This window comes from Lycium barbarum, chromosome 3 (genome assembly GCF_019175385.1).
Source record: "Lycium barbarum isolate Lr01 chromosome 3, ASM1917538v2, whole genome shotgun sequence".
Lineage (NCBI taxonomy): Eukaryota > Viridiplantae > Streptophyta > Magnoliopsida > Solanales > Solanaceae > Lycium > Lycium barbarum.
This window is the reverse complement of record NC_083339.1, coordinates 124,099,200-124,126,622: the sequence shown is the minus strand read 5'-3', so window position 1 is coordinate 124,126,622 and position 27,423 is coordinate 124,099,200. Positions and strand designations below refer to the sequence as shown.

Genomic DNA, 27,423 nt, shown 5'->3' with positions numbered 1-27,423 from the left:
CTTATTTTAAGCACAAAATGACTTTAAGCTGACCAGCCAAACACTTAAAAAAGCTAAAAACAGCTTATAAGCAACTTATAAACGACTTATATAAGCCAATCCAAACGGGCTCTATATCACATTAATTGAGACTGAGACTTTAGAATTTACCAATATTGAAGGACAAAAAATGGTACTGTAGTATTTAAATCTTAAAAAAGAGAGGAGGGAAAAGCGCTTAAAAAAAATAATTTGCTCGAAAACCCTGTCAGTACATATTTATACATTTTACGTTTTATTTACTATTTCTCCTCTACACTCCTTCTGCTTCAAATTTACGCTGTCTCTCTTATGGTTTTTTCCCCTTTTTGGCCTTTCTTCTAGAAAAAACCATCTTTGAATAGGACTTAAAAATCTTTTGAGCGCTAGGGTTTTCTTCTCCACATACGCTCTCTTTGCGTTTTCTAGGGTTTTTGTAACTGATTTCTAGGGTTTATTATCAGTCACTATGGCGGCGGAGAAGCTTAGAGATTTGAGTCAGCCTATTGATGTTTCGTTACTCGATGCTACTGTTTCTGCTTTCTATGGCACTGGATCTAAGGAAGAGGTGAGAACATTTGTTGTTTCTCTTAATTGTTGGTTAATTTCACTAATTTTCGTTTTTGAATGGCTAGAAACGGTAAATACTTTTCTTTGAGTGCTTGTGTTTAGTTGAATGGAATGGCTTTGTTCTAAATTGCAAAATTGGTTCAGTGAAGATACATTTTGATACCTTTTTTTTTTTTGCGCTACAAGTTCGACATTTGGTTTGTATTCCCTTTGTGCTAGTTTATGTAAGTGTGTTTGACTGGGCACGAAGTGTAAGAAAGAAAGGAAGACTTTTGAATTGTGTGGTCTGAAACGAGCTAAAGAAATTTTTGTGGGTAGGAATTGAAATGGGAATTTTAGAGTTACATTGTTGCTAAATATAGAAAGGTGTCATTGTCTTTGAGACTGACTAAAAAGGAAAGAGTGTTATATATATTGGGATGGAGGGAGTAATTGGTTATAAGGAAGCGTAATTTCCTTTTGGAAATTTGAAGCATTTCTATTGCTTTCTCAAGTCATTCCTGTATTTTTTTTGCCTAACTCATTGATGTCACCAAGGGATTCGTAGTTTCAGAGGCCTGGAATGTACAATGTTAAAATTCTTTATTTCCCACACCATGTTTTAAAAAATGGAAAAGAAAGGCTTTGGATGTAGGTGGTTCTTGCTCCGTGGTATCCCGAATTTTAATTTCATCATCTTGAAGATAGGTATATAGTGGCACGTTAGAAGGATTTTCGACCCTGCTATGTGGATAAAGAAAAATAAAAGGGAATGCTCTAGTTACCCTGTTGGTATGGGTATAACTCAGCAGTTCTCTAGTATGGATCTAGTTACCCTGTTGGTGTATAACGCAGTTTGCTGCTGGAACACTTAAAAAAAAAAGCGAAGTTGAGCGGACTCTTCACTTTTATCACACACGTGCCGGATTCTTTAATAAATACACTACTTTTGGAGAATCTGAAACGCACCGGTTGACATTTTTGAAGAGTCTGAGCAACATAGAAAAAAAGGCGTCTATTGCATTCAATAAGGCTCATTTGAATGCTTTTTAGCTTGTAGATTCACCAATTGAATAATGTGGTTTATATTCTGTGAATTAGTAATCATCATAATTAAGAAAAATGGAAAATATCATACATGAGTGTTTACTGTGAATAAAAATTCAGTAAGGCCGTGTTAATTGTCCATCATGATAACAAGTCTGTTCTCCACTGAAAGGGGTGTATCAATGAGCCTTAAATAGTGACTCTTCACTGAGGCAATTGTATAATTCCGACAAAAATATCATGTCGCTTGAATTGTCTTGAGATTGTGACTGTTTCTCTCCTTGGAAATAATCATTTTAGATGGACTTATGATTTACATGGAATTAACAAAGGAACAAGATAGGCAAAAGGGAATGCTAGGAATAGTTGATACACGAGGAGTTAGTTTGAGGACTGGAATTCACAAAATCGCTGTTCTCATTGCTAGCCATATTACAAGAATATTTCGAAGATTGGATTACAATAATAATGATAGTGGTGTGCGATACAAACAACCATCTGGATTACAATAATTATGATGACAGTGGTAAGCGATAGAAACTTCCAGCTGGTATTTAATGTGATTTTTGCATCTGCTTTCTTTTTGGCTACCAGATATTTACGTGGACCCCTCAATTTCCTGCTAGTCTCGGAAGAAAAGAAACCAAAGTATTTGTTGTTCCATGTTAAAATGTAGATTATAGATTAAATTTTTGCGGATACAAGGGAACAACTATAGAGAATAAACAAAAGAAGATGGCTTAGCCCCAAAGGAATTTTTCGAACTTTTCATTTCCATTTTATTTATTAAAAGTATCATATATATAGCTTGTCAATTGGTTTGCTATGTCCTGACTACTGATGATTCCCCTTTTTGAACAATTATTCTAGCTTTGGAAATATTTCCGGAGTGTTTTTTGCTCTTTTGTTAAGTGTATACTGTATGTATTGCTTTGCAGAGAGCTGCAGCGGACCATATTTTGCGTGATTTGCAAAATAATCCAGATATGTGGCTTCAAGTGGTTCACATTCTATCGAGCACACAAAGTCTGAATACTAAGTTTTTTGCGTTGCAGGTCAGTTTTACAGTATTTTGGTGATATTGGACTTGCAGTCATGACCTTTTTGTTTGATTTTTAGTTTCAATGTTTAAATTGGGTTGAGATTGTTTAACAGTTACTGTGATTAATGTTTTTAATTTTAGCGTCGGTATTTAAATAGGATTGAGATTGTTTAACATAACTGTTGTACTGTGATAATGTTTCCTTGGTAAGTGTGACTTTGAGTGATGTTGTACTGGGGAGAAAAGTAATATGTATTAACTTGTCATGATTTAAGATGAGAGTTAAGTTTAGGAATTATTCTTGGACATTGGAGATAAGGGAGGCTGACAATCCAAATAGTAGCTTTTTTGAAGATTGCGGAGTTTGAATTGAGTTATTAGCGTTGTGGAAAAACGTGGAACAGAATGCTAAAGTTTCATGTCTTGAATGTTTAAAAGCTAGAGATGCTGTCAGGTGACATTTATTTCGTAAATACCGAAATAAAAGATGTGTTTTGGGTCACTTCTTTTTCTCTGTTTGTTTGACACTTCTAATTTAGTTATAGTTGGCTGGATATTAACTGGCTTCACCCTGCAGGTTCTAGAAGGTGTTATAAAGTATAGATGGAATGCATTGCCTGTTGAACAAAGAGATGGAATGAAAAACTATATTTCCGAAGTTATTGTGAAGGTATAATTACACAATTGTTTTCATTTTCTCTTTAAGTTTTTTGGACCTTGAATTGAATCTCTGATTCCCATCGATTTTATTGACTGTTCCATTTATGCTTCTCCCTATATTGAGTTCAGCTTTCCAGTGATGAAGCATCTCTTCGGCGGGAAAGGCTGTATATCAGCAAGCTAAACATAATATTGGTTCAGGTACTCTTAATACACACATCACTTTTTTCATCAAGAAGAAAAACATAGACACACACAGCGCTCATTCTCTCACACACATACACGCATAAGCTAAACATAATATTGGTTCAGGTACTCTTAAATACACACAACACTAGTTTTATCAAGAAGAAAACACACACACAGAGTGCTCTCTCTCTCTGTGTGATTGATTGCAAATGATGAGACTGATTGTGACAAGTTACACATGAAGTTGAAAGGTCTTACATAATTTATTTTTTCCTTGGCATTTACATTCAGATTTTGAAGCATGAGTGGCCAGCAAGATGGCGAAGTTTCATTCCTGACTTAGTTGCGGCTGCAAAGACAAGCGAAACTATTTGTGAAAACTGCATGGCCATATTGAAGGTTTCTCTACATCTCATTTCCATCTTCCAATGAAAACATTAGAATCAAGTGCACCTTGATAACTTGAAATGATAATCTTCAGCTTCTCAGCGAGGAGGTTTTTGATTTCTCGAGGGGTGAAATGACTCAACAAAAGATCAAGGAGCTCAAACAATCTTTAAACAGGTACAATTCCATATCTGTATGAGCTTTTTCCTTATAAATCTTTTTCATGTATGTTTTCACTAGTTTAATTGTCAACATAGGACTGTTTGATTTATGGGATAGCCTGAAGTATTAGCTTTGACATACTGATGTTGAGTAGAATCTGGAAACCATTTGCCAGTGAGGCCTTGGTAAGGTTTTGAAATTGGGAATAGAAGAGAGGAATTAAGTAGAAATAGGAAAATGGTAGAGAAATCCGAAACTAAAAAACTTCCCTTTCGTTGGTTTCTAGAGAAAATAGGATGCAAAGAGTTCTCAAAAAAAAAAAGAAAAAGAGAAACAACAAATAGGATGTGAAGAGTTATCATTGTTCTGGTCAGAGTCTATGTGAGCACAGGAGAAAATATTTCTCCATTCTATGTTTTTCCCTTTGTGGAAGAAAGATCATTTACATAAGTTTATTTACTTCTCTTCCTTTTTGATAAGTGCATAAGCTTGCTGTATTTTTTGTTTTCGATTAGATAATATTTTATCCATTTGTCTTATACTGGTCTATTATTTTACACAATTGACACTTGTTCTTCCCTCTTATTTTTTAATTGTATTATTGTCTTTTGTTTTTCTAACATTGAATGTGATTAAACCCTGGTTATTTCTCCTATTGCTCGATTAAATCAGTTGAGAATTAAAAGATTCTCATTCTATACACTGTATGGATTGTAGAGCTCCTTTTATAATTTTGAAGAAGAGGGTCTTTTAATATAACCATTATGTACATCTTAATTATTGCGAGATATCTTATTTTCCATTTATGAATTTAGACTTATCTTTCTAAGACACTGGTTCCTTTGTTTACAGCGAGTTTCAACTCATCCATGAGCTATGCATGTATGTGCTATCAGTATCCCAAAGAACTGAGCTCATCAGAGCTACACTTGCTACACTACATGCTTTCCTTTCATGGATCCCACTTGGCTATATTTTTGAATCAACACTGGTTTGTATTTCTCAGCTGCTTATTATATATCTTTTGAAGCATGTTCTACAGTTTGCTGTTTCGGTACCACATGTGTTTGAGAAGTGCTGCCTGACTTGTGTCTCTTCATATTTCAGCTGGAAACCCTGCTTAAGTTTTTCCCCGTGCCAGCTTATCGCAATCTCACTCTTCAGTGTCTAACAGAGGTATATTATGACAAGATCTTTACTAGAGTTTCTTTTAACAACTGAATTGATCCACAGAGGTTTAGTATACTTCTTGGTTTCTGTGTTAATTTGACAGGTTGCTGCCCTTACTTTTGGGGATTTTTATAATGACCAGTATGTCAAGATGTACACCATATTCATGGTGCAGTTGCAGGTGAGTGAGATTAATCATTGACGCTGCTTTATGCTTTTTTTAATTGGTTCAAGAGTGTACCCCAGATGAAGTCAGTATATGGGTCTTAATTATATCTTTGTATTGCTCTATCTAGTTTCTCTGTCAATTTTGTAATGGTTGACAGGGAGTTTTGTGTTTTTGAGCATGTTAAGGCTATTTGGTTTTACTCTGAAGCTCGGCCACCTTCTCTTTGTTTTTTATTTGAACCTTAAGAGAGTTTTTCCTAGAATTGGTTGCGTGGTCTACACATTGTTAGAAATTATTAGAGGAAACATTCTCTATGTATCAAATTTTGAATTGTTGTGTGAATTGACAAAGAGATTGTGCGGGATAATTTCTTTATAAATTTATTATAAAGGTGAATGTTAGTCTTATGAAAACCTTTGTGGGGAATATTCAATCACTGACATACTGCCAAGAAGAAATTTTGGTCTGATAATAGTGAACCATATTGATGGATTACATGGGGAAGTTGACTAATTTTGTGTGTCATCCGTGGCGAACCATATTTCTTTCTAGGTTTCTTACTAGTTTGTATACCACTTGTATACCGGGCTGCCTCAGAACATCTGTGAATCTTTTATATTATCAAAAAAAGATATATAATCTGAGTAGGAGATACGGGAGACTTTTAAATCTTCTCTAGGACAATGGTTAAAGCAAAGGTGTTATGACTCATTAGACTAGGTTGTTGTTCTCTTGTTGACAGAATGCAGGCCCTCTTTAAATTGCTCATTCCGGTCTTGTCTAGATACTTTAGTCTGTGTCTGCTACTCTGCTTTGTCCTTTAGGAGATGCTATGGTGAGTTTGAGTTTGCCTTTCAATGTAGATCTAGTAAAACATCACGTTCAATGCTTTGATATCTGAGTTGGAATGTCGCTCTAGACTCAGTTGCTGAAGCAAAATGTCCAAGCTTGCAGTTGTAAATTGATTCAACTGCCGTCCTCGGTGTTAATGTTGTTGATATAGCTTATTTAGTAATACCTTAGTTTTTGGGCTAATTGTGCTCATTATCTGATGTCTTTTTTTCCCCCCCACATCTAGAATGTTCTTCCTCCCAACACAAGCATTCCCGAGGCCTATGCTAATGGAAGCAACGAAGAGCAGGTTTGTTTGAGATAGTGAATGGTTAGTTTATTGTTGTATTCACTTGTAAACTTATGCTTCGCTTTCCTTTATCCAGGCATTTATTCAAAATCTGGCATTGTTTTTTACGTCATTTTTTAAGGTAAGCTTCTTTACTTTATGTTTACGACATGAGAACTTTCATTTTGAAGTTGTGTGACAATATGATTTTGGCGTGTAGTGAGCATTTTCTCTTACAAGCTACTATGTATGCAGTCTCATATACGTGTGCTAGAATCATCACAAGAGAGTATAAATGCCCTCCTGTTGGGACTTGAGTATCTTATTAACATCTCATATGTTGATGATACAGAGGTTTTCAAGGTATTGTTCCACTGACTGTTCGTGATTCATACTCTTTCTTGGAAGAGTCTGATAGCTAAGGTGTGGTTTGACAGGTTTGCTTGGACTACTGGAATTCCTTAGTTCTTGAGCTGTTTGAACAAACTCATCATAATCTAGATAATCCTGCAATGACTGCAAATATGATGGGGCTCCAGGTATGACAGCTTACCTGGATACTTTTGCGTAGAACTCCCAAAAAACGAGCTGCTGATATGCAAGTTTTTGTGTTAATTAAGCAGATGCCCTTGCTTTCCGGTATGGCTGATGGCCTTGGAGCGCAACTTGTGCAGAGGAGACAACTTTATTCTGGTCCAATGTCCAAGTTGAGGCTACTTATGATATCTCGCATGGCAAAACCTGAAGAAGTTCTCATTGTTGAGGATGAAAATGGGAACATTGTCCGTGAAACAATGAAGGACAATGACGTCCTTGTGCAATACAAGGTATCTATCTTGTTATAGAATAACCTGTTCAATTTGATTGGCATTCTTTTGCTCCTCTTGTTGGGTTGGAGTAAATTAAGAGATGCATATTATATCTGGCGAAATGCACTTTGCCTGATTCTTGTTTTGCAATGTCGAGTCCGTTTTTTATGTGTTTAATAATGTTTAATGTTGCAGATCATGAGGGAAACTTTGATCTACTTGTCACATCTTGATCATGACGATACAGAAAAGCAGGTGAACTTCCTTTAAAGCCATCAACTTTGATATGTGACTTACATAAATGTAATTAAAGCAGCATGCTAAATGTTCCGTAAGCTAGTATCAGTTCTCTATTTTCATATCGTTCTGCATGGTTAATTGGCATCCAAGAAGTCTACTTTGGAAATAGGTGGTTTGGATGTGCTATTATTAGTTTTCTCAATTATGGTGAGTGTCTTGGTAATTGCTGGAGAGCTCTTAAATACGTGAATTCCCTATCTGTTGTATAATTAGTCGAGGTAATGATACTATCCTTATTTGCGAGCTATGGAAAGGAGGTCTGGGCAATTTCAATTGTCTTCTGGCTGATTGCAATTTGTTTTATACTTCAACGACCTAGTCATAGTTGAGCTGTTCATTTGTTTATCTTCAACATACTTTCATGTGCTGTTGCTAATTGCTTCTGGCTTGATGAACCTTTATCTGTGATTGTATGTCGTTAGCTACTATTTCTTTACTTTGACACTGTTTTGGGAAAAAATATTTCATGGTGCGCTGTCGCTATTTTTTGAGATTCATAATGTTTCCATATTTGTGTATCACTCCAGATGCTGAAGAAACTTAGCAAACAACTCAATGGTGAAGATTGGTCGTGGAACAATCTAAATACATTATGTTGGGCAATTGGTTCCATATCTGGGTCGATGGTGGAGGAGCAGGTATGCTTATACTAGTTTGTTTTATGTAGGTATCTACCAAATTATATTTTATACTAGTTTGTTTTGTGGAGGTATCTACCAAATTGCATGGTTCCACTGCAAGTCAAGTTGTATTTTGGCTGTGCAACTCTTTTGCTTTCCCTCGTTCAAGAGAACGTCTTAAATGCTGTTTTATGTTGTGAATTACTAAAGTTTTGCTTTGTCTTCGTCTATGTGCATCTTCATATTCTTGCATTAAACCGAGCAATACGACAAAAGCTCTTTTGTATCATTTGAATGCAAGATTTTGATTTCTCACAATTTTTCCATGTGTTCACTTTGGCAGGAGAACAGATTCCTTGTCATGGTGATACGTGATTTGCTGAACCTATGTGAAATCACCAAAGGAAAAGACAACAAAGCTGTAATTGCAAGTAATATAATGTATGGATTTGATGTCATTGTGGCCTGCCAGTTGTTATTCATTTTGCCAGACATTTTAATTCCAGTTCATAGTGATTACAAGGCTAATTCAACGTTGTTCATTGTTTTACATCTACTTCTCTCTCAACAAATCACAAATCTAATCTTCTCCAGAATGTTGCTTAGACTAATTCTTTGAGATGGTGTATTGCCTATGGGTCCACTCAATCCTTTCACATTAAGAATTGTTGTCATGACTTTTTTGATCAACTGCCAGGTATGTGGTTGGGCAATATCCTAGATTTTTGAGAGCTCATTGGAAGTTCTTGAAGACTGTCGTGAACAAATTGTTCGAGTTCATGCATGAAACACATCCTGGAGTGCAGGTTACTATTTCTTTTTCTTAATCATTTAACTTTCAGCTGCTGTTTTATTGTTTATCCTTGTCGGAGTTGTCTTTGCCCGCTAATTACTGAGTGGTTTGTTCACATAATCCCCAATTGTTGTGCTGGCGCATACAACTGGTGATCATTTGGTCATTTTTGTGAAAGTCCTATGGAATATTGCCACGTGGTATCAGGAATCAGGTCTCTCTTTGTTATTGGCATTGGGTTGCCAAATAAGTGATGAAATGACTTGCACCCCTCTTTTGTTCTGGGAGTGTTGTTGGGTATGGGTTAGATTGCAGGGTATTGTTTCACCTTATAGCCTAGAACACTGTATTGCAATCAACTATTTTCTTGTGCTTGTATGCTATGGTTCATTATGGTGACAACGTTTCTGTTCCTGAGGACCTTCTGTCTTTTTTCTCTAGGATATGGCCTGTGATACTTTTTTGAAAATCGTTCAGAAATGCAAGCGCAAGTTCGTTGTAGTCCAGGTAATAGAATTGTTTGTCAATTTGCATCATTTCTTTTTCAAGATACAAGGGTGAGAAAATGACTGAACACTGATCCTGTACTGGTGACTATCCTTGATCTCAGGTTGGAGAAAACGAGCCATTTGTCTCAGAACTCTTAACGACTCTTCCCACAACTATTGCAGATTTAGAACCTCATCAGATTCATACCTTCTACGAATCCGTAAGAGCTTTTTGTTCCAATGAATAAATTTCATTTCTTTTCACTTGTTCCTTTAGATGTATTTTATTGCCTCTGCCTTATTTTATATGGCGGTATTTGACTGGGCACCGAGTTTAAAAATAAGACCTCTGGCACATACTGAAAGTCATCAAGGGTAAAATGCTAAGTTTAAAGTTAAAAAAGCTTACCAAAAATATAGAAAGGTGTCATTCTTTTCGAGACAAACTAAAAAGGAGGTACGATAATAGCAGCTGGGTACTTAATCTTCTATACTGAAAGGGGTTCTGTGTCATTTTACCAGGTTGCTCAAATGATTCAAGCAGAACCCGATCCCCAAAAAAGAGATGAGTATGTCCAGAGGTTGATGGAGCTTCCAAATCAGGTTAGCTTCTACTGACATATGGTCTAGATTAGATGTATTTGGATGCTACTATTTATATATTTTTATTTATCCGTTTTTGCGTACTAATATCTGTCTTTGCGTCCATTGAAAGTGCTGCATAACAAGTTATGGAGTTTGCACTACATATTATTGTGGCTTATGAACATTTAATTTTGCAGAGATGGACTGAAATTATAGGCCAGGCACGACAAAGTGTGGACTACCTGAAAGATCCAGATGTTATTCGGGGTGTTCTGAATATATTGCAGGTTACCTTTTATACCCAGCACCGCATCGTCAAATAATTTCATTAAATGTAGATAAATAATATATGAAGATAATTTAGTATAACATTGAATATCAGAAACTGTCAGATATGCACTCTTGGTCCAGCAGTCAAGCTGTTCCTTTAATTTGAATAGAGAGGTTACACGATCGAACCTTCTTTCCGCTTTCTCCGTGCTGTTCTTTTTCTTCCTTTCTTTTAAGTTTTAGCAATTGGGTTTAATTTATTTATTTATTTCAAAGCTCTTTTAACAGTTTTTAAAAAAATAATATTTCATTCCATCCTGCGTATGGAGGGTAATTTGGAAGAAAAGGAATCAACAGTGTTTTGAAAGCAAATATGAAAATATACATATATTGAAATATAGATTTATATTTTTTTTTTGGCTTTTTGGTGTAGACTAGTGGATGTTAATACAGTATATAGAACATTAGATTTCCTTAGTTTCCTACAGCGATGTAAAGGAGCTGATTTGTGTGTAGCCTGGCACAAACTTTGTGCTTGCTTCTTTTTGTCATATCTACCATTCTAAAAAATGTCAGGATGTTTCTTTTTTGCTTTTAAATATGGAGTTTAAAAACATCATGTCAAAGCTCTTTTACCAGTTTAAAATAACAATGTCTCAAGGCTCATTTGGTAAATAAAATACAATTTAATATAAAGGTAGAATTGTCCATCAATCGTTTCTAACATCACCTTTGTAATACACCAACCTCACCACTTGCATTAAGAACTTTTTGTAGGATTGTCATCAAGGACAATTATGTTAATGTAAATGAAGTGTGTTTTATTAATATGATGACCATGTTACAATAATTTAATTATTTTTTTATTTCGTCAAATGTTGACACCACGTACGAAAAATTCTGCGTATGCCACCTATTCAGAATTCCCTCATGGTTTTCTGGGTTTTTCTTTTACCTTCTTTTTTCTTCTCGTTGGAGGTATTTCACAAATACTTGCTAGGGTAAGGAAGAAGCCAGGCAAAGGGGGACAATGACCCTACCCGGTGCTCTACTTCCACTAGGTCATGAACTAGATCAGAATCATTCTCAATGGGCCCATAAGAAGTGATCCATTTTCTATGATAATTTTAGTGCTTCGAAATCTTTCAGTATTACATTTGGTGATTTGATGTTCTCAAATTTGGTTATTTAGACTTGAAGCACGTGGTATGATGTATAGTCCTCTTTCTGCATATGCATGATTTCTTTACAGTCAGTCATATATTTATCTCAAAAGCGACTTTAGTGAGCCTTCAATTTTCCAGCAATTTCTGTAGTAAGTGAATCATGCCAGTTCAAGTTTATAACCACATATTAAAGTTTCTGCCTTGAATACTATGTGGTCGCAAAATGTAGTATGTTTATCATGTCATTATGGGATTTGTTAGCACAAGCTAGCTGCAGTATGTGTGGGATTCGTGATGCAGGCCTCTCATTATGTACTACACTCTCTCTCTCTCTCTCTCTCTCTCTCTCTCTCTCTCTCTCTCTCTCTCTGATCCCAACATAGATGTTGCCACATGATTTGGAAATCACAGCATAAGTCAGGGCCCTATTGGAAAATATTTGGGTGACGTTTGAAATAATAAACAAAATTGTGAACAGGCTACATCTGTGTTGGGATCAGGGAGCTTTGACAATCAGTCTTCATACCCTATTTCGTTTAAAATGTTACGTCTTTTGCATTAAAGTTTTCCTATTTTGAACATGAGATTTATCTCCCTTTTTTGCCTTGCAGACAAATACAAGTGCTGCTAGCTCACTAGGAACTTATTTCTTACCTCAAATTTCTCGCATCTTTCTGGACATGCTCAATGTTTATAGGTATGGGCATCGTATTTTCTTTTTCTTTATTTGATTTTTATTTTCTAAATATTTAAATGGCTCGTTAGTATTAACTTGTGATTGCATGTATTTGGTGTTTAGGTTGTCACCGATCCATTTTGTTCCCACTTTTCAAATTGTATTGGGCTTTTCTCAATTTTAGTCGTGAACCTTTTCTGTTGCAGGATGTACAGTGAGCTTATATCTACAAGCATAGCACAAGGAGGGCCCTTTGCCTCAAGGACATCCATTGTGAAACTCTTGCGGTAGGTTCCAGTTTTTTTTTTTTTCCTCTTCTTCTTGCCAACTTTAAGATGCACCTTCTTACACGTGTGATGTGTGGCAGCTCGGTAAAAAGGGAAACATTAAAGCTTATTGAAACATTTTTGGACAAGGCAGAAGATCAACCACATATCGGGAAGCAATTTGTGCCGCCAATGATGGACCCAGTTTTGGGTGACTATGCAAGGAATGTGCCTGATGCTAGGGAATCTGAAGTTCTCTCTCTTTTCGCTACAATTATAAACAAGTAAGATAATGGCCCCCAACCCCCAGCTGACACTCAGCATGACCGAAATCATAAATTGTCTGCTCCGTAGTGCTGCCCATGAATTTCTGTTATGCAACATTTTGTCCATATTCTCATGGTACATCGACTTCTATATCTAACAGTTTTCTTGTTAGGTACAAGGGTGCTATGATTGAGGATGTCCCTCGAATATTTGAAGCTGTTTTCTCGTGTACTCTGGAGGTTACTTTTTCCCCCTCCTTTTTCCGAGTTGATTACTTCTATTCTATAGGTTAGTTAATTGTGTAGTAACTTTATAAGTAGTCTCTTCTATATTAAGTCATCCCAACATTACAACATCTATGCCTCAGCCCCAAGCGTCATCCACAACATTGTGTACTTAAGATTTGTAAAGTGCTTGTTTGAGAAAGGGTGCTCCTATTTCAGTAATGCTGCATTGTTGCGTGTTCTCATGAATGTATCAATGTATTTGTTTAAGGCATTAATTTTGGTGATACTATTCATCATCCTCATTTATCTGATTACAAATTCTTTGTTCTGTTGCTTCTTAGATGCTTCTGTATCTGTTTCTTGAAGTCTTTAACTGCTTTTAGTATCATGGTTTTCATAGAGGCAATCTCATGTTGCCTCTCAAGCAATTTTATCAGGTAGTGAGGCCCTGTCCAGGGTGACACAACGAACTGTAATATGCTTTAGAGATAATTTTGTTACTTTAATAAATATTTGGGAAGTTAAACACCGTGATCGCCCATGATCTGTTTTGATGAATTCGTTGTATGTACAACAGATGATCACAAAAAACTTTGAGGATTATCCGGAGCATCGGCTCAAGTTCTTTTCGTTACTTCGTGCAATTGCTACACATTGTTTTCCTGCTTTAATACGGCTGTCGAGTGAGGTGTGCATTTTTATTTCCTGCTCTTGGTATAATGTTATGGACCACCAATTCTGGTTTATGAAGCTTTCAATCCTTAAGATTATTTATATGCCTGTCATCTTTATTTTGAATGTCTAGATGAGCTTATGATAGATTTTCATATTCTCTTGTTTTTTGATCAGCAATTAAAACTTGTTATGGATTCTATAATATGGGCGTTTCGGCACACGGAGAGGAACATTGCTGAAACTGGGCTTAATCTCTTGCTGGAAATGCTGAAAAATTTTCAGGTGATTCTTTATTGTTGGCCATCATATTGATTGTTTAGTTTATGTGGTGGAAGTTTAACAGTTTCTTCTCTCATGGCAGGTTTCTGAGTTTGCTAACCAGTTTTATAGGACTTACTATTTGACGATCGAGCAAGAAATTTTTGCTGTTCTAACAGACACGTTTCATAAGCCTGGGTTTAAATTGCATGTATTGGTGCTACAGCATTTATTCTGCCTGGTATGTGTCTACCTAACAGATTGGTCATCCTATTTGTACTAGCATTCTTTGTAACATACTGTTGTGATTTCAGGTGGAGTCTGGCTTGATGACTGAGCCTCTATGGGATGCTTCGACAGTGCCTTATCCATATCCAAATAATGCAGCCTTTGTTCGTGAATACACCATTAAGCTTCTTAGTACATCCTTCCCCAACATGACATCAGCTGAAGTATGAGCATAAGTTTTATGTGATATTTTTCAGGTCAATTTGTTTATACTTTTGCTTTTGATGTTAGTAATGGTTTGCTCTTTTTTCAGGTGACTCAATTTGTCAGTGGGCTATTTGAGTCAACCAATGACCTTCCCACATTCAAGAATCACATGAGGGACTTCCTTGTGCAATCAAAAGAATTCTCTGCTCAGGTTAGTGTTATTAAGTAGACCATTTATTCCACACTGGAGGTCTTCTATTGCTCTACCCTCTTCCCGTATGTAAATGCTCCGGCAGACCCTAATAGATTGTCACACCTTTTGTTATAATGCTATCCAATTTCCTGGAGGAAAAAACTTTATAAGATGTAGGACCCTACTTTTAATCTATTCATTGTTCATTACCTATTTGTTCTCAAAAAAACTTACGAGTGTAATGTACTAATGTTAATAACTAGCTTATTCATTTTTACTCGTCTTTAGCTGTTTTTTGAACCACTTAACTCTGTTCAAACTAAAGATCTACCCTTTTCGTTTCTGGACTTCTGATATCCTCACCTGGATTCTTCACTTCTCCTGCAGGACAATAAGGACCTTTATGCTGAGGAAGCAGCTGCCCAGAGAGAGAGGGAACAACAGCGGATGCGTTCTATTCCTGGTCTAATTGCACCTAATGAGATACAGGATGAAATGGTTGATTCATGAGATACACAATGTTCACATATATCCGTTTATACCTCTGGAGGTGGTGTGGGTGTTTGAGAATGTTATCACGGACTTTTGTGCCCAGCTCATCCTATTTTAAAAAAAAATTCTATCCTGTTGCAAATTTTTTCTCACAATAGTACTGAAAGTGGTCTGGCCTTGTGGCCAAGGGAAGGATTGGCTGGGTGTAGGTAGTTAGATCCTAATCTAGGAATACAGCATGTGTATGGACATTCATGGTTTCATTTGCGATACTTTAGTTGGCTAGAGGAATTGATGGATTGTTGAATTGGCCTCATATTTCTGCCATCAGGAGTAGGTTTATTAATGTATACAGGCATTGGCCGGCTGTGCAGTAATCATTTTTGTGTTTTGGTGGAGACGACAGTGTATTATTTTTGCACTATATGCACTAGTGTGATTTTTAGTTATTGCGTTATTGGTACATGTGGCTTTTTGCCAGCAATTGTGTTGGAAATGTACCAGTGGTTCGTGCTCATAAGAGTTTAAAAAGAATATACAGTAAAACAAAATATAGGCACGTGTTGATTGTTTTATTTCGTTTGGTTCGCTCTTGCTGAAACTTTCGTCTCCAAATAAGAATAAGTGGAGTATTCAATCTTGAACATCTGCGTCTGCGGGGGATGTTATTTTTCCCTTCTTTTTCATGGTCTCCGTAGACGGATTCAAATTTAATGAATGTGTAATAAATTAGAACGGAAGAAAGAATCTACGACCAACTTGAAAAGTAAACTCCAAATGGCCCATAGGTGGATTTTGATAATGTCACTTGAACTACCAGTGAAATAAATAAGGCATCTAGAAATTCATATTTAAAATCAAATTATGCTAGTGATAGAAAAATTATGAATGAGAATATGAAAGTTTCTGAAAATTAATGACTTTAACATCTCAGATTTAAACTACTTTCTCCATTCATTTTCACTTATCTATGTTTGACTTAGCACACTCTTAAGAGCAATACGCAAAATGAAAATTTACACTATTTGACTCCTAATTATTATGATAAATATTCTAAATAATTAAAATCAATCAAACATACTTTAAAAGTTTTGCATCTACTAATAATTTTTTGAAATTAAATCACTAATAATAAAACCAAATATTATGTATGAACTAGTAAGTTATCTCTTGATAGGCAAAGTAAAAATGAACATGATAGCTTTTTCCCCCGGATTTCTAAAAGTAGTAATACAAGAAAAAAATAGAGAGGCGACTGAATTTCTTGTGGAAACAAAGAAAGGAAAAAGAAAAAAAGAGGGGGACAGAGAAAGGGTCAATTATGATGTGCTATATTGGGAAAAGAATGGTAAGTACCAAGAAAAGAGAAAAGGGAAAAAAAACAAAAGAAAAAACAGTTCCGTAGTAGGAAATAAAAGAAAGTGAGAGGTTGCCAGGAAAAACAAGGCAACCTTCTCTTGAAGCACAAGTTGTATGTTTCTGTTTTCTGGATCATCAAATAACAAAAAAAAAAAAAATAGGTTGTGTTGTTTGATGTGATTGGGTTTCTCTTGTGTGAAAGGCGGAATGGGACAAGCTTTTCGCAAGCTCTTCGATACCTTCTTCGGCAATTCCGAGATGAGGGTATTACAATCCTGATCTATTCATTGCTCCTTTTCTGTACTGTCTCTTATTTGTTCGGATTTTGCGTTACATTATTTGCCGATTTAAACTTTCCATAAATTTTCTTACTTTGTTAGGAAGATGAAGCCAAGTGTATTAAGCTGAGCCTTTAACAGTTTAATTTTGTATCTTTTCGACTTCCTTTTAATAGAATTAGCCATTGTGTTATCCCATCTATGCAACATTTTGTTTGTTGTGTATACTTGGAAAACATTAGAGTGGACAACCTTTTTCTGAAGAGTGAATGAGCAAGAAACTGATCATAAAAAGGATAAAAGGAACCTTAACATAATTAAGTGTCTGATGGTAACGGATATTCGACTTTTTCATGATATGTACTGTGACGTATGATCCATCTTTTGTGTTAAATAATTGCTACTTAGAAAGATTGATTAACAGACCAGTGTTAACATTATTTGTTTTGCACTTACTGGCTACTGCTCATGGTTAGAGACTGACATGTTGGTGTAGGAATGTGAGATTTTGAGAACCTTTAATTTTGAGAACTCTTAGTTTGCTTCAACTGTCAAATCACTTAGAATTAGAATGAAAGGAGCCGTAATGGAGTGTAACAGTCAGAGGATTCATATAGCCATCCCGAACTAGTTGGAATTGAGGTGGAGGTGAAAAAATTTGATGCACGACACTAGCTACCCAAATTAGAACTGCTAACTTGGATGGGTTTCCACTTTCCCCTTCAAGAAAGACCCTAAGTAGAGAAGGTAACCAGTTTAAATTCAGGGTGGCGAAAAACGTCCTTCATAAATTTCTAGTTACCTTCACCATGTCATTGATGATGTGATCGTAGTCAGCGTCATCCCCAGATATGAAATATCATCAAGTAAGATTTTCTTCCTTAGGTTAGTAGCCGTTTAGTACAGTGTGCAATGTGTCGAAACATGGAGGGAATGGGATGGGAGTTTCTTCGAGGCAAAACCAATTTGCTTCCCCTAGTGACTATTGTCCTTCTCTCCTAACAAATAACTGCTTCAAATTGGTCTGGTTTTTGTAGCTGGAATTCAATTTCTGCAATAGAAGTGATGCATGCAATTTTTATTATCCACTCTTCAAGGACTTGCTTCTTTGCTACCTATGTTCACCAACCTGAGTTTCATCTTGTTTCCTGCCGAAGCTCGATTTTATACATATTAGATTTTTCCGCTTGTATTTGTAGTTATTTTTTAAGAATTTGTTATCTCGTTTCATATTGATGTATCTACTGTTATTTGCTCGTCTCTGATTCTAATTTCAACTGGAACAGGTTGTAATGCTTGGGCTCGATGCAGCTGGAAAAACAACTATATTATACAAACTGCACATAGGAGAAGTTCTATCAACAGTTCCTACCATCGGTATGCCGTCTTAGCTTCTGCTCACTGTCGTGTGGCACTTTGATTGTGAAGTTTGTAGTTGTAAACTTCAATAGACCTACTCTTCATAAAAATAAAAATAAATTCAATAGATCTGCTTGGTAATATCTGTATCAATTTGGGCATGTTCCTTTCTTTTTTGTTTCTCATTCCTTGACAGAGTTACGGGTACATGCGCTGGTGGGAGGTTGCAGGTATCCGGTGGATTAGCCGAAGTGTGCGCAAGGTGTTCCAGACACTATTGTTATAAAAATAAAATTAAATGAAGATGGGAAAGAACTCTTAGGAGGCCACTTAGTTCATTATAATTCCCGGAAAGTGGCTGGTACTTACCACTTCACGAACTTACTTAACAAATTGAACGCTAACCAAAAAGTTAATAGAAGTGTAATGGATTTGTTTATCACATCTAGCATTCATTTTCGTAAATTACTTTGTTTATCACATCTAGCATCCCGGATTTTATCTTATGTGACTTACCATAGGTTATGGTTTTCTAATTCTGTCATTGCTTATAAACATAATATTTGCACAAGGGTAGTTTGAAATCTTGAGTTTGACGTGAAAATTTCTTCGTGCTTGTAATGTCATAAAAGTTCTCGGAGAAAAATGCCTAAAATACCTGTCACAAGCTGACTACTTCTATCATTCTATGTGTGTTTGAAACCATTATGATAGATGATTATATATGAATTTGTTGCAGGATTCAATGTGGAAAAAGTGCAGTACAAAAATGTAATTTTTACTGTGTGGGATGTTGGTGGTCAAGAGAAATTAAGGCCACTCTGGAGGCATTACTTCAATAACACAGATGGACTGGTAACTGCACCCATTAGATAGAATTTTATTTTTATTTATTTCTTTTGATGAAGTGGTTTCATTGATGGTATCAAGAATATGCAAATAGTACAAAAGATAAATAAGTACAAAAGTGAGTTTGTTAGCTCCATTACGTGGGGCCCTATACTAAAGATAGGGAGCTAATAAAGTCCAAAGAACTGTCAGGGGAGTTTCCATGGTCTAGCCTCATGGGAGTGGCTTGGAGTTGGTAACTTGGTATTACTTCGAAACACCTTTTTTTCCTTTCTGTCCAAACACCACAACAGATACTGGCAGGGATAAGTTTCCAGATTTTCTTGATGGACCTACAAACTTTCCAAGAACTCCGGCATATATAGGACCCTTGATGTTTTCAGGCATGACCCAACTAAGTCCAAAAACTGAAATGAACATGTTCCAAATATCTGCGACAATTGTACAGTGTAGTAGGAGGTGCCGGTTGGTTTCTATGCTTTGTTGACACGTATAAGATCTATTGACAATATGTATGCTCCTTCTGCTAAGATTGTCTTGGGTCAAACACGCTTCAATCAGTGCTGTCCAGCTGAAACAAATCACCTTTGGGGGTAACTTTATTTTCCAAATGAGTTTCCATTGTCAATTATCCACCATTTCATTATGGGCACAAAGAAATGAAATTTTGTGCTTTAACAAAGTAGAGGCCATCAGCTTTATTGCCCTATCTTAGTCTGTCTGATCTAAGTTCATTGACTTTGCAGCTATCTTTCGAGTAAGTTGAGTAGTTCATCAAGCTCCCAGTCCTGCACATTTCTTGATTTCTATTCTCAATAGAAAATAGATACCCCCTTTGTCCCAATTTATGTGATACTCTTTCATATTTAGTCAGCCCCAAAAAGAATGATACCTTTCTATATTTAGTAACAATTTAACTTTAAACTTTCATTTTACCCTTAATGAGATGATTTATAGCTACACAATTATCAATGCTTTATTTTAGACCACACGTTTCCAAAGTCTTCCTTTCATTCTTAAACTTCGTGCCCAGTCAAACACCCTTACATAAATTGGGATTGCGGAGTAGTATTCTTTGGTTTCTACTCTTAATCTGCAAGTCATTTCTTTAGTTTGCAACTTTGCATTCAGTGGCATCTAACTCCTGATATCACATAGATGCCTGTGGAAAAAGTGAATTCTCCCTTGTATATTGGGAGGTAATGTTGCCTAAAGGCAAAGAAGAATTTATTGAGAGTGATGAGATTAATAATTAATGATTTAACTGTCTGTTCAATTGTATCCTTCTCCCTTCAACTATTGGGGCCAAGTTTATTTCCCCTTCCTTCTCAGCCCCACCTCTCCACAGAGGCACAGACCACACAGAAGGAAACAAGGAACAAGAAGAGATGGGCATTTCAAACAAGATAACATATGAATTATTTTAATCCAAATGTTTGGAGTTGGTGTACAAAATAAGCATACAATATTAAATGTATAGGGCTATAGGCCCGTTTCCCTATGATTCACAAAACTTACCACTTCCGTTGTCCATGTTTCAATTTCTTGTTTGGACATACTGTCTCTATAAACTGAATACCATACCGCTTCACTAAGTGTTTATCTTATGCAGATTTATGTCGTAGACTCTTTGGATCGAGAGAGGATTGGAAAGGCAAAACTAGAATTTCAGGTTGTTTCTCTAAACCTTAATCTTATGACTCAGGCTTCTTTGTCGGTGACATAATCTATGGCCTTTATCCTGTGCTTTCAGGCCATCATCAAAGATCCATTTATGCTTAATGCAATCATCTTGGTTTTTGCTAACAAACAAGACATGGTAAGTTTCTTTTTGTTCCAGTATGTTTCCTCGTCCATAAAATGCAATTGAATGCTTATTTTATATTGTGCTCTTTTTACTTGATTTTTAGACAAAAGAAGTTTAGGCTAAAGCTAGTAAATGAACCCAAGAAAATAGAGGTTCAAAGGTATTGGGGATGTTATTGAGAAATATATCCATTGTTCTGAACTTTGAGATGTTCCGCTGTGTATTTTGTTAACTAAAATTTCCTGTGCACGAGGATGATATACTTCAGCCCTTGACTCCTTGATGACAAAACTTAGCTATTGTCCATGTCTCATAAGATAGGGTCTCCTAAATCTAAGCAGACTTAACACATGTACTCTGGTCCTTGCTTAGCGAAACCAAACTGGTTTCTGTCTCACTAGATAGTACTCAGTATTCTCCCATAATTAATGTAGGTTAATATGTTCTCCAATGAGCAAGTGCATACGACCGCCCTTATTTCTCTTTCTTGCTTTCCAGTTTCCACCAAAGAAACAGCTCATCTTTTTCCTTTTCTTTCTGTCTTTTCAACAAAACCTTCAGAAAGTTGACCTCCACAATCCTTGAATTGCTTGGCTCCATCGACATGATCTTTAACTTGGCTGCTGATTCTTGTGGCTGGGTGAGCTTCTTGATAAGTGTTGTTAAAAGCAAGACTAGATTTTTGTCACTTAAAACAAATAGAGAGTCATGAAGCAAGGGATTGTGCACCTAAAAGGTGAAGAAGTGCCAAGCAAACCAGGCGAGAATCTTTCACTTCTTTAGACCATATAAGTAAAATAAAAAAAAAAATAAAAAAAAGGGAAAATTTGAGTCACATCTAAGCTTCAGCCTTCTTTTCCCTTCCAGTTTCTAGTGTGTGATGACTCTTCTTTGACTTCGGTTTCCCCAAAGCTTATTTATCTCTCTTCTTTTTTCTCTTGATCTTTTCTTCTTCTGCTACTGCTTCTCATTTTCTGTTCCAGTTCTCTTTTCTACTAGCTCTCTTCATATGACGGTTTTGCTCACATACGGGGTGATTGTCACGAAAATTAAAAAGAGAAAGTAAACTAAAGGAAATCACATAATATTTTTTTCTTTTAAATAAATAAAACGATGATGTATGTTAAACGCTGCAAAGTAATTCTTTGGCCAAATACATAAACAACCCCTTAAAGTTCTCACGATTTTTCATTTCGGCACTTCAACTAATGCTAGTTCCTATTACACTCCAACATCATTCAAAGTGTGCCTATTAAACCCTTTATAACTAAGCACCTAAAATGATATAATGCGTGAACTACACGCACGATGACTTGGCAAAAATGACAAATGAAAAAGAGCCATGTGGCTGAAAAACGGAATAAACTATGGCATTGGAACTTTTTGTGTGGATTTGTTAATATTAGCATATATTATGTTGAATAGGGGTGTTGGTATTTATACTGTAATGTTAGCAATTACATGCTGAATCAGTAACATTACAACAACAACATACCCGGTATAATCCCACAAGGTGGGGTCTGTGGAGGATAGAGTGTACGTTGACTTTACCCCTACCTTGGGAGGCAGAGAGGCTGTAGACCCTCGGCTCAAGAGAAGGTGCAAAGACAACAATAATAATAGGCAGTAGTAGCAACTGAATCAGTAACATTAATTGCATTATTCATGCTATAAATACTGGATTATGTGTTAGGTAACTTTTTGTATTTATTAAATTCTGTGCTTTGCCTCTCAGTGCTTCCTTAAAGTCACAGGACCTTGGTCGGTTTGTTGGCGCTTTTTGCCTCTAGAAACATTGTTCCAGATATATTATATATAAATTACTAAAGTATCCCCCTTAATGGTTAGTTGCCTCGACTCTGGGGGTATGAAGCACATGTAAACACCTCAGTAAGAGCCCAGAAGTGGAATACTTCATCCCTAGATAAGCCAAAAGTGGTTTTAGACTGGAGCGTACTGCTTGGTTGGTAAAGCTCTTAGTATTTCTGTGCAAATCCTAAACAAGTTTTAAAAAAAAATGATATCTTTAAGTGTGCAATGCTTTCAACATTGAATAAAACTTTGGATCCGATAAAACTATCAAAAGAAAAAAAAAATATTTGGATCCAACAAATTTGCAATCAATTATGTTTTAGCCACCTGTTGTGTGCACCAAGGTTTGTCCTCTGGAGATTTTGGGTCAGTGTAAGATGAACAGTCTATTACTCTCTTAACTGTGATCTGAAAAATTACATACCATTTGAGATGAGAGGGTTGCTCTGGTGGTAGAGCCCTTCACTTCTGACCATTTGGCTGGGAGTTGGGAGTCACGTACGGGGGGAAAACAGTGGGCAACTACTGTAGCTTCCCAAGGTGGGGTGGGGGGTGGGTGGGTTGAGGACTTGAGTAGATAGTGTAGGTTTTAGAAAAAGCCGTACCATTCTGTAACAGAAATTGATCTCTCTATCCTTGTGATGTTTTGAATCATAATGTCAGTTTTAGTTCCCTCTTGCACCTGCTTGATGGTTTTACTTATGCTGGTTGTTTATGTTTCTAATATCACTATGTCTTGCAAAGTTATCTTTAGGATGAAAAGTTGTATGGTGGTAGGAAGTTGAAAGAGGGATATGATGGTTATCCACCTAATCCTTAGGAAGTGAAGGTGGAAAGTGTCTAATCCCTCAATAGCAGTTCTTTCTGACCCTTCAAAACGGTGGGAAGTGTCTACTCCCTCAATAGCAGTTCTTTGAGACCCTTCAAAATTGTACGGAGACGAGTCAGATCCAGGGGCTTAGCTGCAAGGGGGTTCAAACGATACCCCTTTACCTATTATACATGTAAATTACAAGTCAAAAATAATAAAAATGCAAGATTAATACAAGGATTGAATCCCCTTGACTTGTAACAGAAGCTTGATCTAGCCTATTTTTATAAAAGTTGGATCCTCTTGATGAAAACTCTGCTCTGCCACTGGTCAGATACTCAGATTTCTTTTATGTCCCTCCTAATCATACTAAAACAACATAAGATGAACATATCATGTATCACCTAATGGCAAGAAATTAAATGTTCATCTTTCCACATGCCATCTCCTCCCTTTAGAGTTGGATAGAACTTTTATCATGTTGAGTGTCTTTTTTGCCAGAAAGGAGCAATGACACCAATGGAAGTGTGTGAAGGTCTTGGTCTTTATGAGCTTAAAAATCGAAAATGGCATATACAAGGTACATGTGCTCTTAGTGGGGATGGCCTATATGAGGGATTGGATTGGTTAGCCAGCACTTTGAAAGAACACAAGGCCGCCGGATACTCTTCAATAGGTCCTTCATCCTTCTGAGTGATCAGGTTTGGACCTAGATTGGGTGTTTTACACAGTTATAGGTACTATCCATAACCTGCTGATCTAACTTCTATGACCTTTTGCAGGCTTACTAAAATTTGAATCTCTTTTTGAGGAACAATACCGAATACCCGCCTGTTTATAAATTGGAGGATTATGATCTCACCACAATAGTTTTTACCCTTTCATCTTAGGGCTGTGTTTTTATGCTAGTGGAGTAGATAAGGCACTTGTTTCCTGGTCTAGTGTGATTCTTGATCTTTGATTATGTTGTATATTGAAACTTGGGCCTTACAGTTGATGTTAACCAGTTACTATGAGTGCTTCTGGTGATACCTACTGCAATATGCTTCCATGTTAATATGGTGACTAATCATCTAGTCTACCGGTGCCCAACACGAGATTATTATTTATTCTTTTGGTCCACCTTCATTGTGCCAGTTAAAAATTGAATCGGTTAAATTTCTTTTAGCGCAAATTGTTTCGTATTTGTCAAAGTTGAGGTGGGGTCTCTAAGGCAAGGCGAATAGTAAGTTCAGGAGAAATAAAAGTAGTGTCATTATAAATATTTATTACAATTTATAAACCATTAGAATTATGTACGAGGGAAGTTATAAACATACCTTATTGATATAAGCGTTTCCATAAAAATTTAGATTGATTAGTTTCACTAACATGACACCTGCCTATTAAAAAAAGGAAAAATATCACTTTCTTTTTATTTCTTTTGTTTTGGATAAGATGACCACATCCCCTGTTCTGCTGGATCCAATTTGACTTTGTAGGTTTCCAGGCATAAGAATCAACAACTTAATTATTGGGAAATTTAATAATCCAGCGTATATTATCTAGTCTGACTCTGACCAACAAAGAAATGACGTGGACATGACCTTCAGTACAATCATTGTTTTTTCTTTCTAATCCACAACGTAAAAGAGAATCAAAGTTTTGTTTTACGTATTTTGTTGTGAGGGATGAAATGGGAACACAGTTTGCTGAAGAAAGGCATGATTGATTGAAAAAGAGGGTGCGGCAAAAGATTGACTCAAGTATGATACTAGACTAGACAAATGAGTATCAGGTCAGAATATTTGTAAAAGCATCCGCACAGTATAAAGTCGGAATTTTCTATAACAATATCCGCATATAACACCATCTTTTTATAACAGTTAAGTTTTTTCAGAACCAATTTTTTATGTTATATAATAATATTTTACTTATAAAAGCATCAACCAACTTTATAGCAGTACACACTTTGTATAATTACCCACTATATAACAACTATTCTTTTTTTATAGTATAATAATTAATCATCTTTATATATATATATAAAAAAAAAGAATATTTATGATTACCAATAATAAGAATACAAATTTTGACCAAATATTTAATTTGATACCTTAATATACTATATTTATGACAGAATATTATGTATGAATACATATTTTTAATCTAGCAATATCATTGTCTTCTATTTATTTTATAAATAATTTTCAAAAAATAAAAATATGTGAATAAGGAGTACGAATCCTATTCTTTAGAGCAAGCAAAGAGACAAATCTTTGATTCCTTCTAATCTTTTTTAAATAAGCTATAATTATAAATTTCTTCTATCAATCTTGAAAGAATTTAATTTTCAAGCAGATTTAAAATGTGTGCCTTAGAGCTTAAAACTTTAAACATTCAATTATGAATTTATTGGAATTGTATTAACTTTCTTTAATGTTTAGTTTGTGAAAGATGCATATCTTTGATATTTAAAATTTAAAATCTTGTTATTTTTATCACATTAAAATAAAAAATTATATTTTATGCATTTTTTTGGTATAACAGCCAACAATTATTTAATGTCAAATTTCACTATAGATATATAACAACCATTTTTTATAACAACTAAAAATTTCGGATTCAACAATACTGTTATAGAGAGGTTTAACTGTATAACCTTTTCTCTGTTAAAAAAGAAGCGAATATCATTGGTCTCATAGTCTCACAATTTGTTGAAAATTAAGATATCATATGCACAATTCAAGAAGTAAAAGAGAGAAAAAATTACAAGTTGTGTATTAGGTAATCCCTCCAGTTAAAATAAGTATCCACTCAACATTTTTATTTTGATTCAAAATAAATATTCGCTTACAAAAACAAGACGGAATTAACTTTATTTTTTTTTCCAGATTTATCCCTATTTACCTAAGGACAATAAATGAGCAAGAATCTTATCAATTAAAAATATTTTTTTTCTTTTTTTTAGGAGTTGATAATTTCATTAAGGGGTGTGAAAAAGGTAAAGTGTACTAGATTTGCAATTACCTCGTACGAGATTACCTTAATTTCAAACATTTTTTAATAATATGAGTCATTATTACTATGTTGCTTCTGGAACCATAACCGATTAACTGTCACTATCTCTCTCACGCAATCAATAGAATTAAAAAAGAAATCACAACCACCAGTAACCAAAAAAAAGGCGTCTCACTTTGTACCACACATTACCTGCTGTTAAATCACACAAATCTCATGTTCTACTCCAATTTACTTGGAATCTAGATTCTTCCACACTTGTTTACATTTAATTCCTAAAAAACCACCAAAAACTTGATGCATTCATGTCAAAACAACTCCACTATGTTGCGTAAAAATCCACTGTTACTCTTTTTCCCTTGTCAAGGTCTTCGTAGAAATGCAAAATTCCGATGTGTTCTCCATCATATTGTGCCCAAATTCGCTGTTTCATCTTCGCTAAGCTCCGTTTTGACTTCCGGCAACGCGATTGCGGCGGTTAGCGGCGGTTCCGTTCACGGAGCGGTTTCATCGGCGATAACGCAAGTTGCCGTTACGGCGGTGGCGATCGCATCTGGAGCTTGCCTTTCTACTAAGGTTGATTTTTTGTGGCCTAAAGTTGATGAACAACCTGGTGAGCTCATACTTTTAATCATCTCCGTATTTATTTCTTTTTAAGAGAGTTTATGGTAAAAAAACACAGCTGAATTATTACTTTAGTATCGGATGTTCATGTATTAAAACACGCCTAGAAGCTGAGTAGGCCAACTATTAGATGTTCCATTTTCCTACCTGAATTATCACCATTTATGTATTAAAACACACCTCGAAGCTGTCTAGGCCAACTATAAGCTATTCCCTTTTCCTACCTGAAAGGCCGAAACACACCTCGAGGTTGACTAGGTTAACTATCAGTTGTTCTCTTTTCCTACCTGAACTATGACCGTATATGTGTTAAAACACCCCTCGAAGCTGACTAGGCCAACTATCAGTTGTTTCATTTTTCTACTTGAACTATCAACTAAGTGTGTTTGAATACCTAGGTGGTGATAGTTCAGGTCAGGCTCTTCCCGTAGGAAGTTTCATTCCTAACAGCTCAAGCCTTGAGATCTGTCTTTTGAAGCCCACTCAAACGA

At 35.8% G+C, this 27,423-nt stretch overlaps 3 protein-coding genes across 9 annotated transcripts in view; all 3 read left to right on the top strand.

Moving 5' to 3' along the window:
* The first annotated feature begins 276 nt into the window (after positions 1–276).
* Positions 277–15,482, top strand: LOC132632233 (protein EXPORTIN 1A). 4 transcript variants are annotated; one of them, XM_060348081.1, is made up of 32 exons: positions 278–586; positions 2,553–2,669; positions 3,234–3,326; positions 3,446–3,517; positions 3,797–3,904; positions 3,987–4,069; positions 4,907–5,045; positions 5,162–5,230; positions 5,328–5,405; positions 6,472–6,534; positions 6,611–6,655; positions 6,769–6,876; positions 6,951–7,052; positions 7,134–7,340; positions 7,518–7,577; positions 8,150–8,260; positions 8,586–8,683; positions 8,940–9,048; positions 9,477–9,542; positions 9,646–9,744; positions 10,046–10,126; positions 10,306–10,395; positions 12,156–12,241; positions 12,427–12,507; positions 12,588–12,770; positions 12,926–12,992; positions 13,558–13,668; positions 13,830–13,937; positions 14,017–14,154; positions 14,228–14,365; positions 14,455–14,559; positions 14,929–15,482. In XM_060348081.1, exons 1-32 carry the CDS (start codon positions 488–490, stop codon positions 15,049–15,051), a joined length of 3,237 nt encoding a protein of 1,078 aa, XP_060204064.1. In that variant the 5' UTR covers positions 278–487; the 3' UTR covers positions 15,052–15,482. The 4 variants fall into 4 exon arrangements, with proteins under 4 accessions (XP_060204066.1, XP_060204064.1, XP_060204065.1 ...); XM_060348082.1 differs by having other exon boundaries at positions 279–586; positions 7,137–7,340; XM_060348083.1 differs by lacking the exon at positions 13,558–13,668 and having other exon boundaries at positions 277–586.
* Positions 15,483–16,394: 912 nt separating this feature from the next.
* Positions 16,395–24,430, top strand: LOC132632232 (uncharacterized). Its single transcript, XM_060348080.1, has 7 exons — positions 16,395–16,656; positions 17,957–18,047; positions 18,769–18,884; positions 20,491–20,550; positions 20,632–20,697; positions 23,810–24,009; positions 24,091–24,430. Exons 1-6 carry the CDS (start codon positions 16,600–16,602, stop codon positions 23,999–24,001), a joined length of 582 nt encoding a protein of 193 aa, XP_060204063.1. The 5' UTR covers positions 16,395–16,599; the 3' UTR covers positions 24,002–24,009; positions 24,091–24,430.
* A 2,002-nt stretch (positions 24,431–26,432) lies between these two features.
* The window catches only part of LOC132632231 (probable GTP diphosphokinase RSH2, chloroplastic), a 10,174-nt gene continuing 9,183 nt past the window's right edge, over positions 26,433–27,423 (top strand). The window contains exon 1 of one of the 4 annotated variants that reach the window (XM_060348079.1): positions 26,433–26,921. In XM_060348079.1, coding sequence (XP_060204062.1) covers positions 26,606–26,921 — 316 coding nt within the window. In that variant the 5' untranslated portion in view covers positions 26,433–26,605. The remainder of the gene's footprint in view (positions 26,922–27,423) is intronic. The other 3 variants (XR_009579293.1, XM_060348076.1, XM_060348077.1) reach the window with 3 other exon arrangements.

Bases quoted from the DNA above. Each gene is read 5' to 3' on its own strand.
- LOC132632233 (XM_060348081.1), top strand. From the start codon at position 488: ATGGCGGCGGAGAAGCTTAGAGATTTGAGTCAGCCTATTGATGTTTCG. The intron at 3,327-3,445 runs GTATAATTACAC...TATTGAGTTCAG, and splicing joins TTTCCGAAGTTATTGTGAAG to CTTTCCAGTGATGAAGCATC. The intron at 10,127-10,305 runs GTTAGCTTCTAC...TTAATTTTGCAG, and splicing joins TGATGGAGCTTCCAAATCAG to AGATGGACTGAAATTATAGG.
- LOC132632232 (XM_060348080.1), top strand. From the start codon at position 16,600: ATGGGACAAGCTTTTCGCAAGCTCTTCGATACCTTCTTCGGCAATTCC. The intron at 16,657-17,956 runs GTATTACAATCC...CAACTGGAACAG, and splicing joins TCGGCAATTCCGAGATGAGG to GTTGTAATGCTTGGGCTCGA. The intron at 20,551-20,631 runs GTTGTTTCTCTA...CTGTGCTTTCAG, and splicing joins AGGCAAAACTAGAATTTCAG to GCCATCATCAAAGATCCATT.